At 35.1% G+C, this 20316-nt stretch overlaps 1 protein-coding gene across 1 annotated transcript; it reads right to left on the bottom strand.

Moving 5' to 3' along the window:
- Positions 1 to 855: 855 nt before the first annotated feature.
- LOC121369049 (pyruvate dehydrogenase E1 component subunit beta, mitochondrial-like) lies at positions 856 to 20181 on the bottom strand. The gene is made up of 11 exons (XM_041493869.1): positions 20133 to 20181; positions 19950 to 20012; positions 17063 to 17170; positions 16668 to 16730; positions 16172 to 16207; positions 15410 to 15517; positions 14154 to 14331; positions 12101 to 12211; positions 10407 to 10498; positions 9289 to 9430; positions 856 to 6161 (listed from the first exon to the last, which is right to left on the bottom strand). Exons 1-11 carry the CDS (start codon positions 20163 to 20165, stop codon positions 6013 to 6015), a joined length of 1083 nt encoding a protein of 360 aa, XP_041349803.1. The 5' UTR covers positions 20166 to 20181; the 3' UTR covers positions 856 to 6012.
- Between the last annotated feature and the right edge of the window lie 135 nt (positions 20182 to 20316).

Raw genomic sequence — 20316 nt, 5'->3', positions numbered from 1 at the left:
TAAGAATCATATGATTAATAAACTTAAGTGGATTTGCATTAGTAGTTGTTGTTATTCAGTGTTTTCTGGTGATCATTCTGTGTTTTCAGGTGATCATTCTAACTCATATAAGGCAATGGATTGTATAAAAGTTGCATTTTCCAAAATAGGTACCATCAGGGATTTATCCAGATGTTCTGTAGCTTCGAACATTGGCCCCTTCCCAAAAGGAAAATGGAAGTGAAAATTCCCAATTTCTATGCCAAAAATTTCCCATATAAATAATTATGTATGTTCTAATAATTTAATGGTGGCCTGAACAAATATCCCAAGTATGATTTACTCCTGTTAATTTTTGCAAACCCATCAGACATACGTGTAGAACACTGGTGAAAAATCCTGCATAAAATCTTTACCATATGTAGAAAATAATGCTCCCGAAGTATAAACCAGTTCATCTCAAAATTATTGAAAAGCTGGAGTTTAAAATAACGAACTGCATTCTGAACATCTCAAGTACTTTAGCTTGGACCTTGGTTGTTAATTGCATTTATTATGTTCAAAACGGACTTCATTGCACCACGAAGTAACAAAAGAAACCTGTTGTACTGACATCAGTAGTGTCATGGTCAAGTCATTGGTTTCAAGGCTGGTAGGTACTAGGTTCACATCTCAGTACCATCTCCCACCCAGAGCAAATTTTTACAGGCAGTGAATTTACACAGATTTTTAAAGGTTAATTTGGTCTTTGCTCTAAAAAATATTCCCCTAAGTTTCCCTAGTCATGAGAGGCTACCACCCCCACCACCGACTTCAACCCCATCTTGCACACCTATTGTTAGCAGAAGTTTGTTAGACAAAACACAAACTACAATATCATTGCATACAAATTTAATTTACACATGTATGTATATATTAAAACAAAACAAAAAATGATTTTTATTTGTTCTTACTATATTAAACAAAACAACGTCTTCATGTGATGATATTTATACTGGAAGAGTATTAATCATGTATAATATCGATAATATCGAATTCATTTTTGATGATAATTTTTAATTATTAGTAGACATCTGATAAAATGGGGTTAAAAATTTGTATGGTGGCCTAAATTCATCACCAAACAATGTTGATGAATTAGGCTAAATAGAATTTAACATTACAATCATTTTCTATATTCGTTGACAAATTGTTTTTAAGAAATACATAAATGAACAGACAAACGTGCAGGAAATTGTGATGGGGTGTCTACATTTGCAATCAAAGTTTTTTAGGGGGTCGGGTCATGCTCCCTCAGGAATATACACTGAAAAAAAAAAGAGGCGGGGGGGGGGGGGGAGGATCGACTTCCACCCGATGAATAATGTTTGGGTTTTTTTAAAGTTTAATAAATTGTAATTTTAAGCAAAAAAAAATTTTAATAGCAATCATTTACAGCACACTTTATGAAACTTACTTGAAAAAAATTACTGATGATGTTATTATGAACCCATTATTAACAAAGTTGTTCTTGAGCCTATTGCAGACGAGAGCTATCAGCTGAGCAGCAAGTTACTTGAGACTTTTAGCTCAGCTGATAGCTCTAACATTTTCACCACACACGATGAGCTAAGTGCTGAGCTACTCTGCTTACGACTGCAGCGATGACGTCACTTTAACGCAATGTTCGTGTTTCCATTGGTCAGTTAGTCAATTCAGCTCAGCTGATAGTTCACTTAGTCCACACACGGTGAGATTTTTGCCGCGCGTGGCCAAGAATATCAAACACAATAGATATTTACCTCACGACCACGAGAGACGAAAAACTCAGCAAAATTGCCCGCACACGACAGCTATTAGCTGAGCAAAAAGTCTCAAGTAACTTTTTGCTCAGCTGATAGCTCTCGTGTGCGGTAGGCTTTAATAAATTGCATAGAACATGCGTTGCTCATTGAATCAAAGTATGATTTATTTCAGTGTTTACAACTATTCAACATTCAAGCACGCTGTCCTTGGCACACACCTCGGATCTATCTGGGTTGTCTGTCGGGACAGGAGTTGATGGCTTTCAGTGAGAGAGAAGTCAGGGCACACCTCAGCCTTCAATCACCCACCCCAGTTCTAACATGCTTGTTAAACACAGCCATTCAGTCTTGTTATATTCAAAACGCTACTAATTATATCACATGAAATGCACTCCTTTCAAAGAATCTAATACAATGAAACCCTTCTAACAGGACCCTCTGTAAACCGGAATTCTCTCAAACCAGGACATTTTTTCCATGGTCCTTTTTTAAATATCAGTACAGAAGAGAACCTCTGTAAACCAGACTGTTTACTTCGTCTGGTTTAGAGGGGTTTAACTGTATAACAAACAAAAACTATTTTGCACCAAATAAATACTATTTGACGTGTACATCGCATCATGAACAAAAGCAGCACTATTGCATCACATCATGAACAAAGACATCAATATTACATATTATGAATGAGATTCGATGAGCAACTCGTCATGGCCTTAAAGGTACCTAGCCCCCTTGAAACTACTGTACAACTCTTCTGGCTGAATCGTAGCTTCTAGCTTTGAATATTCATGTTTGTACATTCTGTGTGTTCTTCGATGTTCTAATGTCTATACAAGCTCGAGACAGTTGTCTTGATGTGACCATTAAGCACATGCTAGAATTTTGATATGGGATTTTTTTGTTTTAATATCTTGTCAAAATACATCTCATTAAATGGCTGTGATGTGTGATAATTCACAACACTTTAAATATAAGTACTCATCTCCTGGCAAGATTTGAAATTTTGGGGCTCTGAAGTGTGAGATGAAAATTTTGGTTTTATACACAGCAAAATAAATGTCACATGACAAGTTGCTGCCGTAATCATAAAACAAAGTTCTAGACAGAAGTATCAAATATAATGGACAAACATAAATAAGGACCAGCCACAAGTTTTCATCACAGATAATTCCTAAATGTTGTTCAAGTAAATGTTTACCAATGGTAACAATGTACAGAAATTCAAGTTTTGTATGCTTTGTAAACCCAAAATCAAATGTATTTTGTACAAAATATCCAAAAATATCTTTTGGCCCTTAATTAATTTTGTTGAGTGTATATTGTTAGAGGGCAAAGTACCTTTAACGAATGATAAAAAAAACAATCACAACTAGGTCACACAACAGTTAGTCAAATAAGCACTAGCTGTGGTATAAGTCAAAGTAACCTCTGACCTTATACATCTACATATATATTAAAAACGGAAAAAACACACATTTTCAACAGCTACATTGTATACAGTTGTCAAGTATTATTTCTAAAATACATAGGGGCCAAATTTGTGCAAGATATTTTATCTCTTAGTCAGATGCAACTTCCTTAAAACCGCAATGTGTATTTATATAATTTACAATAAATTGCAAGTCCTTAGCCATGCAAGCATGTCATACTTATTTCATCGGTGTTTTAAGACTTACCTGTATATAAGACACACTCGCGAAGTCACCTTACATAAAGTCAGCCCAAAAGTTTTCTAACATTGACAGTACAAGCCTGTATGCCTACATTCCTTTAAGTTTATAGCATTGAACATCCCTAGTATATTAGCAATAGCAGTTAAAAGCTGCCCAACTAGTTTGAAAAATCAAGTGTTTCATTTTAAAATGTGCTAGTTACTGACAAAGCCAAAATCACTGAACATTGTAAATGCATATTGTATGTTCTGGATTTGGCAAGAGTGGTTTGAAAATGCTTTATAACAATCAGTGAGCCTTTTCCCCCCAACCCCGAAAAGTAAAAAAAAAACCAAAACCCCACTACAGTAACCATAAACCCTAAAAACAAACCCCAAATCGAAACAAATTATAATAATCATGTAAAATAAACAAGTGTAAATACTTAAACTATTACTTCAACACTTCTCTATATCAGATGCCAAATAACCAGTTTAAAATGTGCCGAGGTGGCATTAAACAAACATTCTCTTTTTTTTTCTTCTTTCCTTCTTTGTAGAGCACCAGGGACAAATATTCACTGTGTACGCCCTGACTATACCACTCGTCTGATGTGTACAGAAATGGACAATATGGTTTAGTTTGTACTTTACTGGAGTATTTAGTTCAATATATATATATACCAGATTATTACTTTCAATACATACAGTAGAATCCCGTTGGGTCGAACTCAGAAGGGTCGTATACACAGCAACACTCGACCCCAAAACAAAGTCCTGAGTTACACTTACACAATGTTAACTGAATGGTTGGGTCGAACTACCTGATGGGTCGAACACTTTCTCGAGCACCGACGGAGTTCGAACCAACGGAATTCAACTCTACTTTATATTATATTACAATGAAACCCCTCAAAGCTAAACCGTCGGTAAACCTAAATTCCCTCAAGACTGGACGTTATTCACGATATCCTTTTAAATATCGGTACCGAACAGAATCGCTCTTACTTGATACCCCTTAAAACTGGAATTTTTACATAGTACCATGGGTGTCTGATTTCGACAAGTTTTACTGTATATTATTACAAATAGTAGACTAATTTGGTGCTCCGTTACACATAATTATACTGGTACTTGATACAACTTTATGCATGTTGTACTTGTGGTAATACGGTTGACTAAATCCACGTTCAATACCCATATATTATACACAGAGCGGGATATACATACTTAATATGAAATGCAAAGCTGATAAAGACATGAGTTATTTTAAATTTTGACGGGGCAAGATGTAGCCTAGTTGCAAACCGTTTGACTGACACACAATCAGTCTAGGGTCGAACCCATAGGGCTATTTTTCATTCCAGCCAGTGCACCATGACTGGTATATCAAAGGCCATGGCATGTGCTATCCTGTCTTTTGGATGGTGCATAACAATAGATCCCTTGATATGTTTGACATACAACAGCCGATGATTAAATAAAACAAATTAACTTTTTAAAAGTTATGACAGGAAAAAGCCAACACATACAAGCTTCAATTAGATTTGTGAACTAAAAATACTGCTTCAAATACTTGAAGTTACAGTGTTAGTGGTCTTTGTTTTTCGTTGTTAAATTACCATTACCAATACAATTTGTGTCAACAATTTTCAGCTATTTTTATATATTTAAATTTACCATAGTTGTAATATAGTTGTCATTTAATCAACCAAAATTACAGTGTTTTTCTATAAAATCAAATTCCCCGATGTTCAGATTTATAGGGAGATAACTTTGGTTGGTTTATCAGTCTCCAGAGGAATCATCTAACAAAAATTAAATCACAAAGTATCAAAATGAAACAGTAAAATATACAGTATCATAGTACCCGGTATATTAAACATATGTTGAAGATCAAGATGTCTAATTAGCTGCTCCATGGTGATGACCTAGATATCAAAGCCAAACCATCCACTGAAATTAACATTACCACTGATGGGCAAGTTAACTGTAAGTACCAAGTGCTGTAAAAAAATTATTGTTGATAAAAAAAAAAAAAAAAAATCTGGTTTTTATGAACATGCAAAACACTTTTAAAGATAAATGATCATTCATGTATTTTATTCTATATACATTTGTTTGTGGGGGTTTTCCAAATCATAGCTATAGGCATTAAAAAAAGAATTTAAAGTAAAAATGATTATTCCCAGCACAGTTAGAACATAATCTCTATATTTAACAAAACATGTTTTTTAAACAAACAAACAAAAGTAAGATACTATTAATGAATTCCTGGATTGTTACAAGATATTCACTTCTTCAAGACTGATAGTCTTTCTTCTCTTTTTTTTTCAGGTCAGCTGCAACTAATTTTTTTTTTCTGACACCAGCATTTATAATATCACTTGCCACCGGGCATATGCATTTAACTGACATATTTTCACTTGTCACAGGCATTGGGCAATGGGAATCTTAAACTCCCTGCTAATGTAATACATCCATATTACAAATTTTCAGGTTTCTTGAATAAAAATTCACTCTTCTCTAAACATGTGATTTCAAACAGAAACTATTAAATTATCACCTTAATACAAATCTTTTAAAAGTCTATGATGATCACGCTATGTTCAATGATTTTTTCACAGCAGTTATAATGTTAAATGGCTGAGGCAATGCATTATCTTCTAGTGTTTTAGCATACGGCATTGGCACATCAGCACCAGTTACTCGCAATATCGGAGCGTCCAAGTAGTTGAAAGCCGGACCTGGAAGAGACAATAATAAATATAAAATACAATTAAACATGTCAAGAGAGTGAAACATAAAATAAAATTAAAATGTTGAACAATACTGGACACATTTAATATCCACTCCAAAGGATCATTTTATTCAGTATCATGTTGCGATTCACTATTCAAGTTTCAGAGCTTGCTACACAATTCTAAATGTTAATCAATTTTCAATTAAAAAAAAGAAATGTTTTATTTAACGACGCACTCAACACATTGTATTTACGGTTATATGGCATCAGAAATATGGTTACGGACCATACAGATATTGATAGAGAAAACCCGCTATCTCCACTTCATGTGCTACTCTTTTCGATTAGCAGCAAGGGATCTTTTATATGCACCATCCCAAAGACAGGATAGTACATACCACGGCCTTTGTTACACCAGTTGTGGAGCACTGGCTGGAACGAGAAATAGTCTAATGGGTCCACCAACGGGGATCAATTTTAAACCGACCGCACATCAAGCGAACACTTTACCACTGGACTACGTCCCGCCACCCACTCCAAAGGATCATTTTATTCAGTATCGTGTTGTGATTCACTGTGCACGTTTCAGAGATTGCTACACAATTCTAAATGGTAATCAATTTTCAATTAACAACTGTTGTCAATGAAACTTTTAAAGACAAACTATTCCCCGACTCCATTTTTAAACTTACAGAACAGCTAATAAATTTATTAACATTAGCAATATTTTCAGAAATGGGTGGATACAAAAACACCACCACTAGAACACACTGATTAATTAATCATTGGCTACTGGATATCAAATATTTTATTATTCCGACACATGGGTTTTCAAAGAAAACCTTTCATATTTTTCCATTCGCAAGGCACAATCCCAGACAGGAGAGAACATATTACAGCCTTTGATATACTAGTCATTGAGAACTGGCTGGAACAGAAAAAAAAGGAGGTTTCTATCGTAAATGTTGGGAAGTGTGAAATGTCATATATGACACATCACACTTGTGCAATTCATGTGATATGACTGTAGACTTCACTCCACAAGATATAAAATGTGTTGAGTGCATCGTTAAATAAAACATTTTCTTCCTTCACTCCACAAGATATAAATTATACTAAACAGAAAAGATGAAATGTCCTCCATTTGTTTCTGTAAGCAGTTAACTAATGATTAACCTACTCTCAATAAGCCTGGCACACACTTCGGCCCCAACTCCATACTGTGGCCAGCCTCCCTCCACCGTCACCAGGTGGTTTGTCTTCATAACGGATTTAATAAAACAGTCTTCATCTAGAGGTCGGATTGTTCGTTAACTAATGATTAACCTACTTTCAATAAGCCTGGCACACACTTCGGCCCCAACTCCATACTGTGGCCAGCCTCCCTCCACCGTCACCAGGTGGTTTGTCTTCATAACGGACTTAATAAAACAGTCTTCATCTAGAGGTCGGATTGTTCGTTAACTAATGATTAACCTACTTTCAATAAGCCTGGCACACACTTCGGCCCCAACTCCATACTGTGGCCAGCCTCCCTCCACCGTCACCAGGTGGTTTGTCTTCATAACGGACTTAATAAAACAGTCTTCATCTAGAGGTCGGATTGTTCGTTAACTAATGATTAACCTACTTTCAATAAGCCTGGCACACACTTCGGCCCCAACTCCATACTGTGGCCAGCCTCCCTCCACCGTCACCAGGTGGTTTGTCTTCATAACGGACTTAATAAAACAGTCTTCATCTAGAGGTCGGATTGTTCGTTAACTAATGATTAACCTACTTTCAATAAGCCTGGCACACACTTCGGCCCCAACTCCATACTGTGGCCAGCCTCCCTCCACCATCACCAGGTGGTTTGTCTTCATAACGGACTTAATAAAACAGTCTTCATCTAGAGGTCGGATTGTTCGTTAACTAATGATTAACCTACTTTCAATAAGCCTGGCACACACTTCGGCCCCAACTCCATACTGTGGCCAGCCTCCCTCCACCGTCACCAGGTGGTTTGTCTTCATAACGGACTTAATAAAACAGTCTTCATCTAGAGGTCGGATTGTTCGTTAACTAATGATTAACCTACTCTCAATAAGCCTGGCACACACTTCGGCCCCAACTCCATACTGTGGCCAGCCTCCCTCCACCGTCACCAGGTGGTTTGTCTTCATAACGGACTTAATAAAACAGTCTTCATCTAGAGGTCGGATTGTTCGTTAACTAATGATTAACCTACTTTCAATAAGCCTGGCACACACTTCGGCCCCAACTCCATACTGTGGCCAGCCTCCCTCCACCGTCACCAGGTGGTTTGTCTTCATAACGGACTTAATAAAACAGTCTTCATCTAGAGGTCGGATTGTTCGTTAACTAATGATTAACCTACTTTCAATAAGCCTGGCACACACTTCGGCCCCAACTCCATACTGTGGCCAGCCTCCCTCCACCGTCACCAGGTGGTTTGTCTTCATAACGGACTTAATAAAACAGTCTTCATCTAGAGGTCGGATTGTTCGTTAACTAATGATTAACCTACTCTCAATAAGCCTGGCACACACTTCGGCCCCAACTCCATACTGTGGCCAGCCTCCCTCCACCGTCACCAGGTGGTTTGTCTTCATAACGGACTTAATAAAACAGTCTTCATCTAGAGGTCGGATTGTTCGTTAACTAATGATTAACCTACTCTCAATAAGCCTGGCACACACTTCGGCCCCAACTCCATACTGTGGCCAGCCTCCCTCCACCGTCACCAGGTGGTTTGTCTTCATAACGGACTTAATAAAACAGTCTTCATCTAGAGGTCGGATTGTTCGTTAACTAATGATTAACCTACTCTCAATAAGCCTGGCACACACTTCGGCCCCAACTCCATACTGTGGCCAGCCTCCCTCCACCGTCACCAGGTGGTTTGTCTTCATAACGGACTTAATAAAACAGTCTTCATCTAGAGGTCGGATTGTTCGTTAACTAATGATTAACCTACTTTCAATAAGCCTGGCACACACTTCGGCCCCAACTCCATACTGTGGCCAGCCTCCCTCCACCGTCACCAGGTGGTTTGTCTTCATAACGGACTTAATAAAAACAGTCTTTATCTAGAGGTCGGATTGTTCGTTAACTAATGATTAACCTACTTTCAATAAGCCTGGCACACACTTCGGCCCCAACTCCATACTGTGGCCAGCCTCCCTCCACCGTCACCAGGTGGTTTGTCTTCATAACGGACTTAATAAAACAGTCTTCATCTAGAGGTCGGATTGTTCGTAAATTTATCACCTGAAACATAAAGGAATTTTTGTAAATATTTAACTCTCTTTTTTTTAAATGAAAACTAGGGTAAAACTATCATAGAACTCCCACTAGAGGTGGGCGGTATTGAAATTTGAGGTTCGGTATCGATATCGGTATTTTGGGGGTGATTTTCCTTGGTATCGGTACGGTATTCGGTATTGACACGATACCGTTATCAAGCGCTATTTTTGGTATACTCGGCTTTAAATGTATGCCTATGTTATGGCTCACCCGCTAATTTCATCTAAATACAATTAAATTCCAAACACAAGACTCTCGTCTGATTTATACTAATCCATTTAGCGTTCGTCTGATATATTATTAGTGCTTTCCGGAAAATATTTTTCAATACCGAAATTTCGGTATTTTGAAATTTGCTCGGTACGGTAAATCGGTATTGACGTAATACCGATACCGAACGGTACATACGGTATACCGCCCAACTCTAACTCCCACCCAAGCCCATTTATATAATGCCAGTGGCCTAATTCACAAATCTCTCTATGATCTTTTACGCTACACTGCATCGTCCTTGCATGTCTTTTTGTATTTCACCACGAGATTGAAAAGGAAGATAAATCATTTAAATATCAAGTTTCATTCACGGCTACCCAAAACCTCTGAAGAAATTATTATCAAAAGTTAAGACTAATTAAGTGAAAAAGCTTACAGAATATTGAAAGAATTGTTAAATTCAACAAGCATTCTGAGAGTACTGTTAAAGCAATACATGTCCCCACCAGGCTAAACACATTTTCTTATCTCCTAAATTCAAGAGCCATAACTCCGTGAAAAATGGGTAAATTGCTATGAAAATCAAACTTGATATGTAACAGTATATGATAATAAAATAATCCTTCATATGTGTCCATGTGGGACAGGGCTATTCCACCCGAGGGTACATAATTTATAAATGAGACTATTCGTAGTTTATAAAAATGTAAGTAACAAAATCACATACTTCACATTCTATTCCCTTTCCTGCAAGTTCTTCAGCTGCTTGCAGGCATACACCAACTGACTTAGAATGAGACACTAGGGTAATATGTTTTCCTGCAAAACACAAACATGATTAATTTATCACTAAATCAATGTCACTGGTACTGCAGATTTAGCATAGCTCTTACTTTTGTAAGCTTGCTTTTTAAAATATGTTTTGGATAAAAGTATATATAAGGTATGCTTGCAGTACTATAGAATTGGAAATTAACTCTTAAAAACAGAAAAACAAAAAAGGCAGGAGATGACAATGTTAAAACCAAAATCCAATTTTTACTAATGATGCACAAATTATTTTATATCTTTACCACTAACATGGTTCTGTTTATGTGAAAAAATTACATGATGAAGTCATGCTGTTGTCAAAGGCTGCGGTATGTGCTATCAAGTCTGTGGGATGGTATATATAAAAGATCCCTTGCTATTAATGAAAAAATGTAGCAGGCTTCCTCTCTATGACTGTGTCAAAATTACCATATGTTTGACATCCAATAGCCGATGATTAATAAATCAATGTGCTCTAGTGGTGTCGTTAAACAAAATAAACTTTAATAAACTTTTTCATGCTGTTGTAGTGTGTAGTGTAAAATTCCTGACCTTATTATGCGAGTACAGTATTGTAAGTGGTTGTCTGTAGCAGTAATGCTGTTAGGAAGTTTAAAATGCAACCAGTCCCATCTTACACCAGGCGCTGTGGACAGAACCCTGTGATACCTTCCCATATCATTGGTGTTTCTAATATCCATGCTTAGTAGCTATACCCTGAAGTCTACATCCGATACCTTTTATGTCACAACCTATAAAGATTCCCTGAATACTGTAGATCCTGAAACTAATGCATCCCTAACTTAATGCGAGTGATGGTGGGCAGACTAAAATGCAACATGAAATTAATGCGAGTGACCTTCCTTTGAAATATTACTTTTCTAACAACATGTGTAATGTTTGGTTAAATCTGAGTACAGGCGTCTTCAATAAGCGCAACTCACTAATATGTCTGTGTACATGTTGATTAACCTGTTTAGTCCTTAGTGTTTTTGGTGAGATCAACTCAAAGCATATTTTTGCAATAATTTACGTAACGTGTATAGTTACTTAAATCTAGCTAAACATTAGCATACATGTACCATTACAACTGTATCTTCTTTATCTGTGAAAGGCAATTAAAAAGTCATAATGAAAGAACAATTCCTAAAGTAGTATGTCAACAAAGTTACAGCAAACTGGAACAATAAAAACAAAGAAACGGTCAACCTAAGATTCGCATGCTAAAACCCATTCACGTGTGACGAATCGTGTCGGCTTTTGACAGGATGTCCAAAGACCTTGCAATCATCACACATGGCTGGCATCTTGCTGGACTATTGGACAATTAGTCTGTCTCGCTTATGATGAATTTTCCAGTTGTGTTTTATAAATATATTAGAATCAGACACATAGACAAAACATAGAAATAAATGTGTCATATTATTAATACGAATAACACGAACTCACATTTTTCGCATTAATATTATGATCGCATTAATTTCAGGATCTACAGTATTCACATCACTTTGCAAAATAAAAAACAAATGATAATATAAACTGCTGTGCCACAAACATTCTTCAAGAGTCCTGTTATATGGGAAGAATGTTTATGATTTATAATGTACAAACCTTCTCGCTCTATTTTTGCCTTTCCTATAGGGAGAAGAAAGTCGGGAGATAGTGCCTCATCAGACATCGGCATAGCAAGGCCATACATGAGTTCATGCTCCAAGAACACAACTGAAAGAAGGAATGAATGAATGTTTTATTTAATGATGCACTCAACAAATTTAATTTTTTGCTATATGGCATTGAACATATGGTTAAGGACCACAGAAATAATGAGAGACAACTGAAACAAACAACACTGATACACGAAAATGTTTCAATATAAACAGTCAGAATCAATAAAAATAAACTATTTTGAAAACAATTTATTAAAAAAAAAGCAATTAAACTGTGAAATCCCTCTAAACTGGACTCCCTCAGGATCAAACAAAAGGTATGGTTTTAAGGGATATCTGGTTTAGACAGGTTATGTTCTGTACTAATATTTAAATAGGTTTTGATGTGGGTAAGATGTGTAAATTACATACTCTAAAATCTTGAAAACTAATGGATACAGTTTTAGAATTTTTAGAAAGATTACAGTACTTGAGCTGCTGTTTAGAATTTGTCAAAGTATGTGGAATGCAGTGTCCATAGTGACAGAAAAAAGCAGAATTTCTCACTAGTCCACCCGACAAGTACATCTAAACATCTACTTGTCTGACAATATTTCACTTGTCCAAATAACTTGTTTGTTTTATTCAAGTGCAAGGACAATGTTTTTGATTGCTCAAAATGAAACTGCATTATAAATGTTTACTTGTCCACTGGACAACCATTATGTACATTTTGCTTGTCCCAGCAGATTATAATTTGTCAGGACAAATGGACAAGTGCTTATTTCGAACACTGTGTCCAATTTCAAAACATTTTAAACGCATAACCACCTAGTAGGGGCAATTATAATCCGTTTTAAACTCATAACCACCTAGTAGGGGCAATTATAATCCATTTTAAACTCATAACCACCTAGTAGGGGCAATTATAATCCGTTTTAAACTCATAACCACCTAGTAGGGGCAATTATAATCCGTTTTAAACTCATAACCAAAGTAGGGGCAATTATAATCCATTTCAAAACCACCTAGTAGGGGCAATTATAATCCGTTTCAAACTCATAACCACCTAGTAGGGGCAATTATAATCCGTTTTAAACTCATAACCACCTAGTAGGGGCAAGTATAATCCATTTCAAACTCATAACCACCTAGTAGGGGCAATTATAATCCGTTTTAAACTCATAACCACCTAGCAGGGGCAATTATAATCCGTTTTAAACTCATAACCACCTAGTTTTAAACTCATAACCACCTAGAGGGGCAATTATAATCCGTTTTAAACTCATAACCACCTAGTAGGGGCAATTATAATCCGTTTTTTTAAACTCATAACCACCTAGTAGGGGCAATTATAATCCGTTTTAAACTCATAACCACCTAGTAGGGGCAAGTATAATCCATTTCAAACTCATAACCACCTAGTAGGGGCAATTATAATCTGTTTTAAACTCATAACCACCTAGTAGGGGCAATTATAATCCGTTTTAAACTCATAACCACCTAGTAGGGGCAATTATAATCCATTTTAAACTCATAACCACCTAGTAGGGGCAATTATAATCCATTTTGTTTGTATTACATACCCTCAAAATATGGAATCATAAAAATGATGTAACATATACATTTTGGGATTTTCTCTCATGTGAAAGTCATGATTTTATTACATTGACAAAGAATCTGGTGGTGGGTAGCATGGTAAACTATATACAAAGTGCTAGTTGTGCCCAACCAGGGCACAATATTTCATGCAAACTGTGTCATGTGTCAGTTATGTAACTTAAAATTCTCACGAATTGCCAATCAGTTTTATGGGTGAACTGTTATATATTCTGAACTTAAAAGTTGCAAACTTCAGAAGATAAAATGTGTTAGACTGGATTGTACAACTGACAATTCATGTAAATGAACAATCGGTTAACTATGTAAAACTAACATTAACTAACTTCCAGTTATCAAAAAAAATATATATATATTGTAATACCTTTGTGGGAGAATCCTAAAATAGACACACATACCAGGATCTGGGTCTCTGATTGATGACTTTAATAATCCTTTACAATCTTCGGCTGAATAAGGGGAGATAACCTTGAGTCCAGGACAATTTCCATACCAAGCCGCGTAACACTGGGAATGTTGTGCAGCTACACCTGCAGACGCTCCGTTAGGACCGCGAAAAACTATCGGAACTGTTACCTAGAAACACACGCACACAAAAAGACGTGTGTATTATAATATTTTTTAAGGATGACTGTACGGTATCAACTCATCATATTAAATATAATCTATTTAATTATTCAAATAGTTGTGAACATTTAAAACAATTGGTTAGTATACCTAGTATAAGCACAAAATATAAGTGTTTTTTGTTGTGATTTTTTGGGGTCAATAAATATAATTCCAGTTTATCTTCACATAAAAAACCAAAAGGAAAAATGTTTTGAAAATAACAAAGATGTTTTATTATTTTGTGTAATTTATAAAAACATTAGTCAATATGTAAATAAAACAGCAATAGTGATGAATGTTGTCTGCTCATGAAATTTGAAATTATATTTTATTTTTTTATTTTAATTCTACGTACAAGTATACAGGTTAACAAAAGAATACTCAAATATAGAATTTAGTAGGATAAACCAATCAAGGAAATACAACTGGCCAACATTTTCACTTTTCACAAACTGCATATAGCACAGAGCTTTAGAGGTCATTAATTTGTTATTTCTGAGCATAGTGATGACTTTTAGTACAGTAAGTAATATTATTAGCAGCTGTCGAGGAATATTGAGAAGTGAATTTCCAGCTATTTTAATCTAATGAAAGCTTAACATTTCAGTTGTTTTAAGGTGAAATGTTTTGAGGTCAGCATGTTTGTACTTAATTTGGGCAGGATTATTTTGGTCAATTATATTTCGGGAACATTTGTCAACTTGACATTAGCGAAATCTAAGACCCTGTAAAAATAAAACATGTTTGTTATTTTCAAAACCCTTTTTCTTTCTTTTTTGCATCAAGCCAAACAGGAATTACTGATAAAAAAAATTAAAAATTTAAAATGTTTGCTGATACAAGGTACAAAATATTTGATGATAACGAGCTTAGAAAGTATTACTTGTAATTGCAGTGTTGTTTACCAATAAACTGTTGTGAAAAATTACGACCAATATACCTTTCATATGTTCAGGTTTATGGAGCCCTGCATGGGAAAATAAGTAATTTTCCTGAAAGGATGATAAATGCAGAGGAACAACAAAACAAAAATAACTGTACTCACCTTCCCAGCAGACATGTAATGTGTCTTGGCAGCGGAGTTAATAACCTGGTCAATAGCTTGCATGGAGAAGTTGAACGTCATGAACTCGCAAATTGGTTTAAGTCCAGCCTGGAACAGACATTTCCAAGAAAAATAAAACCCATTGCACATTTGCCGCATAATCTTTATAACTCAGTCCATAAATTTGATGAACAGAAAGAGAGGAAACTCGCTGCTACCATATATGCTACTCCAGGGTTCGAAGTTTACCATGGCAACGACAACAAGTGCAGTGGTTGCCCTCCTTACTTGCCATTCTGCCCTTCTAAATATATTCAAGTGCCTCTTTTTTTTTCTGGCTTAAAACAAACAATATTCACTGGGTTGACCTTTTCACGAGTTGGTGCAATGGCCTTTTCCCCTTAAACCTACCCTAAAAGTTTAAAGTTTGTTTTGTTTAATGACACCACTAGAGCACATTAATTTATTAATCATCGGCTACTGGATGTCAAATATTTGGTAATTTACACAGTCTTAGAGAGGAAACCCCACCAGAAAAATGTCAAATGTGGAGTACTGACTTGGATAGAACACAGACCAAATTCCATTGAGGGTGATCAGTCTGGAAATCACCTGTACCTCAGGCAAATACTCTACCACCAAGCTATATCCAGAACCCAGAGAAGACAGATATAGAGACACACCTGCAGTCAGGCAGGCAAACTGAGATGAAGAAAGAAAAAGAGTAAATGATGTAAAACCAGTACTTAACATGTTACTTACCATGGCAGCTCCAATAGCAAGACCAGTGAAACCCATCTGCAATTGAAATGAAAAATAATAAAATAATTACATGCAAACAAAAACAATATTACTGGATAAAATGACAAATCAGGGCCAGCTCTGGCACTCGCCAAATTCGCCAATTGCAAATTTTGAAAATAATTGGCAAATTTTATTTTAATTTGGCAAAATAATTTCATACATTTATTGTTATTTTTTTAGAAAATAACTGGGTTTTTTACAATTTTTTTAATTTAATAAATAATTTGGCAAAATATTCTTCTCACCCAGAGCTATCCCTGCAAATACTTGATATATATAAACACAAGACACAGCACCATGACACAAAAAGTAGTCTTGGAATGTAGTAAATTAACAACACATTCATTATCTGTACATAGTGATGGAAATTTTTTTAATTTACACTACCTGAATCTCAAAATAATATAATCTTAGATTCTATAAAAAGTGAAAATGTTTACAAAAATAAACAAACCTCTGTGATGGGTGTGTCTATCACTCGTTTGTTTCCATATTTCTTCCACAACCCTTTCGAAACCTGCAACAACATTTACACACAAACTGATTAAGAGAACAAAGATTAAAATATTAAAAGTTGCATCCATGAAGTTAACATGTCACTTTGATATGTTTTTGTGATATTTCTGCGACTTATTAAACAAAATATTTACGAAACATTACAACTGAAATGTGTTATAATTCAAATAATAATCTGCTAGTAAATAAATAAGTCTCAATCATTACCATTATCAATAAGAGATATCAGAAATTCGCTTTGTGAGAAAAGATTCCCTAATTAAATAATTTTTACTCTCCCGTTAACCTTCACCACATTTTGTTTTTACTCACAAACTAATTTAGCTACCACACCTTATATGCTCCATCATACTGTGCAACTTCTTCTCCAAGCAGAAATACACTTTCATCACGAGCAAGTTCTTCATCCAGAGCTGAATTCAGTGCATCTCTCACGGTCATCTGTGACAAGAAAATTCAAGGTAATCATTTACGACTCTTTGCAAATTTTAGGAACAATTTGCGAATTTTAATTTTAATTAGGCGAAAAAAATTCATGTAATAATTAATATTTGTTGGAAAATAACTGTTTTTCTTCTTCTTTTTTTTCGACAATTTGGCGAAAAGTTTTTCTCATCTACAGTTAGCCCTAATTTATATGTACATGAAGATTATAAATTAACTATATTTTGCAGCTATTTTTTTTTTAAAGAAGCATTATGATGTATAATGTACCTTCAGGCTGCAAATTTAGCACGATTCCATGCTTCTACAAATACCTGCTTTAAGGTTGGAAGCATAAGATTAGCCCATGACATATAAACTACAGAATCTTTTTAAAGATTCTGTTGGAATGCTAATAAAAGTTCAATGCCAGACCTTGCATATTCTGTGTTTTAACATTTGTTTTTGACTAACAACTTCAAATTGGTGGATCCTACACTAAGAGTTTGCTTAATTAATAGAAAATAAGCTTAATAACCCACTCTAAAACATCGCAATACATGAATGAAGTTTAAGTTTTACATCTGTAACTCCAAATTAATGGACACCACACACAATTTTACATAATATACGCTAAAGAATATGAAAAATGTTATGTGCTGCTACAACAGTGATTGATTATTTTTCTTGCCCATTTAATTTCAGCAACAAAACATTAATTTTGTAAGCAACAGTTTGTTTATTGTAGAACAATTCGTAAACATTTTACCTACAAACTCATTTAATCATATGCGTGGAAAATATAGTCCAGCTCATGCAACAACATAAACATGTAACTTACCAATAAATATATAGTTGAAAATATTAATTTGTTTATATATTTTTAAAACAATGATACAACCTGAAATGGCAAACAGAATTCTGAAAACCATGAGTTATGATGTCAATCGTTGTAAAGCATGAGTTATAACATCACGCGTATGTAGAAATTGTCTAGCCCTCGGGTCAGACAGATTTATCTAGCCCTAGGGTCAGACAGATTTTTCTAGCACTGTGCAAAAGCTGGATAACCCTGGATAATATTTTACTAGCCTGCCAGACCAGAACCAACTAAAATTTACTAGCCCGCCAGAATTTCTACTAGTCTATAGAAAATATACTTTTGTTTAAAAATATTTTCATATCACTGGCGTAGCAAGTGGGGGAGCTTTTTTTGATCCAGTAGCAGCATGTGTGTGTGAGCATGTGTGTGTGTGTGCCCACCCCCCCCGTTTTAGCACCTCCCTACGACACTGTTATGTATATATATATTTAATGACAAAAACATTAAGGACACTTGGTAAGTTATTATCATCATATGGCAAACAAACGAAATCAGACCCCAAACCTTGATTGACAAATCAATACATGTTGAAATATTCTGATCAAGACTACATTATTCACATTTCTTTCATATAGATTTACAAAATTCAAGTGACATCCCGCAAGTATTTAAGAGAAGAATCTATTCAATTTCAAAACACACCGGCATCATACTTTCAACATAAACAAATCATTATTTTTTAGAACTATTGATTTTTGACAGACCCTGTTTCCTGAGAATTAGGCCAAATCAGAACCACTATCAAAACGGAACCATTTTTGTTAGTGAAAACGGAACAGATCTGGCTATAACGGCACTTCAATGTAATGGCAAAAAAATAATATCATGTAGATATATAGATTGTGGGGTGCCATTTCAACCAACACTAGGTTCCATTTTGTCCAGTTTGGTTCCATTTTCGTTTGGGGCTGTTGTGGCATGGTTCTGTTTTCGCTATAACCTGTTTCCGGAATGTCGCGCTTGTGCAGTTTGGAACTCTAAATCGTTTATTGGCAATGCAGTGCATGTATTATTGTGTGTTTCAACAACATTCTACGTGTGTTTGAATGGTTTGGAATCCTTGCATGACTGATGCGTAGTCGCGGATTCAATGCACAAAAAATAATAATAAATAAATTTATAATGCAGTCAGTCAAAAAAAGATTAATCGCCTGTTGGACTGGTAGTTGCATTTTTAAATTTGTCCATCAGAATTTGTACTCGCATTGGTGAGCGGGCGAGTACTTTCTGCACCCCTGCAGTAATTCTCCAAGATGATGACGTTAATGATAAAAACTACACTGAAATATAATATAAACATAGGGTTTTATTTGTCAATTTCAGTGCAGATTGATATAAAATGAAATTGAAAATGTTTTCGAAATAACAAAAAAATGTAAGTATAATTTATTTTAAAAAACAGGGGTCAACATGTTTCGCTGCTTTATTTATATCATGACCAATGTTTTTCAAAATGCACCAAAAAAGAGAACACTTTTATTATTTCCCAAACTCTTTTCTTTTTGGTTTTTATATGAATCTAAATTGAAATTATGGATTTAAAAAAAACCCATTTAATGAAGGCTACTACAGTACTTTGGACTTGTACTTTGTTAATGGACCACCAAGAATTAGACATTGTGTGCAAAACATGTACATGCAAAAAAGTAATATGTGTTTAATCTGTCTGTCATTGTTTATGCATATAGATTGTCCAATAAACATTTTGTTTTTTAAATTAAGATGATTAATGTCAGAGGGAGACAACTGTGTATTAAGACCTCGACCCTCAAGGTCAAATTAAGATTTATATTGGGAAATATTCAAACAGAAAGGGCCTTCTCTATTTCCCCAAAATATTGATGTATATTATCTAAAATAAAGTGTGGTCTAATACTAAGCATAAACTACTGTGTATATCTTGATGCATCCTACCTGTTGGGCACATCGCGCCGAGGACAGGCTCAAATGCCTTCTCAAAACACAACATGCAGTTCCCTGTGAAAATAAAAATCCAAAAGTTAAATTTATCACAATATTACACAAATGTGAAGTATGAAAAATGACATTGGAAAGTCAAAAAATAAAGCACAACTTGAACATTCGACATAAACAAACCTTAAGCAACCGAGAACTTATAAGAGCTGCCATTTTGAAATGACCGCTGATGAATAATTCTAGCTCACTCGTCCCCGATAAAATCGTCCTTTAACCATTTTTACAACTTGCGATTTTGGGGAGGTAATAATAATAATAAAATAATAATAATAATAATAATAATAATAATAATAATAATAATAGA

Source organism: Gigantopelta aegis, chromosome 3, assembly GCF_016097555.1.
Source record: "Gigantopelta aegis isolate Gae_Host chromosome 3, Gae_host_genome, whole genome shotgun sequence".
Taxonomy (NCBI): domain Eukaryota; kingdom Metazoa; phylum Mollusca; class Gastropoda; order Neomphalida; family Peltospiridae; genus Gigantopelta; species Gigantopelta aegis.
Note: the sequence above shows the minus strand (reverse complement) of the source record. Positions and strands in the feature narration are given on the sequence as shown.

Coding starts and splice junctions, on each gene's coding strand:
- LOC121369049 (XM_041493869.1), bottom strand. CDS start 20,165: ATGGCAGCTCTTATAAGTTCTCGGTTGCTTAAG. Junction 16,731..17,062: donor AGTATGATGGAGCATATAAG/GTGTGGTAGCTA, acceptor ATGTTGTTGCAG/GTTTCGAAAGGGTTGTGGAA. Junction 6,162..9,288: donor GTGTGCCAGGCTTATTGAAA/GTAGGTTAATCA, acceptor TGTCTCTTCCAG/GTCCGGCTTTCAACTACTTG.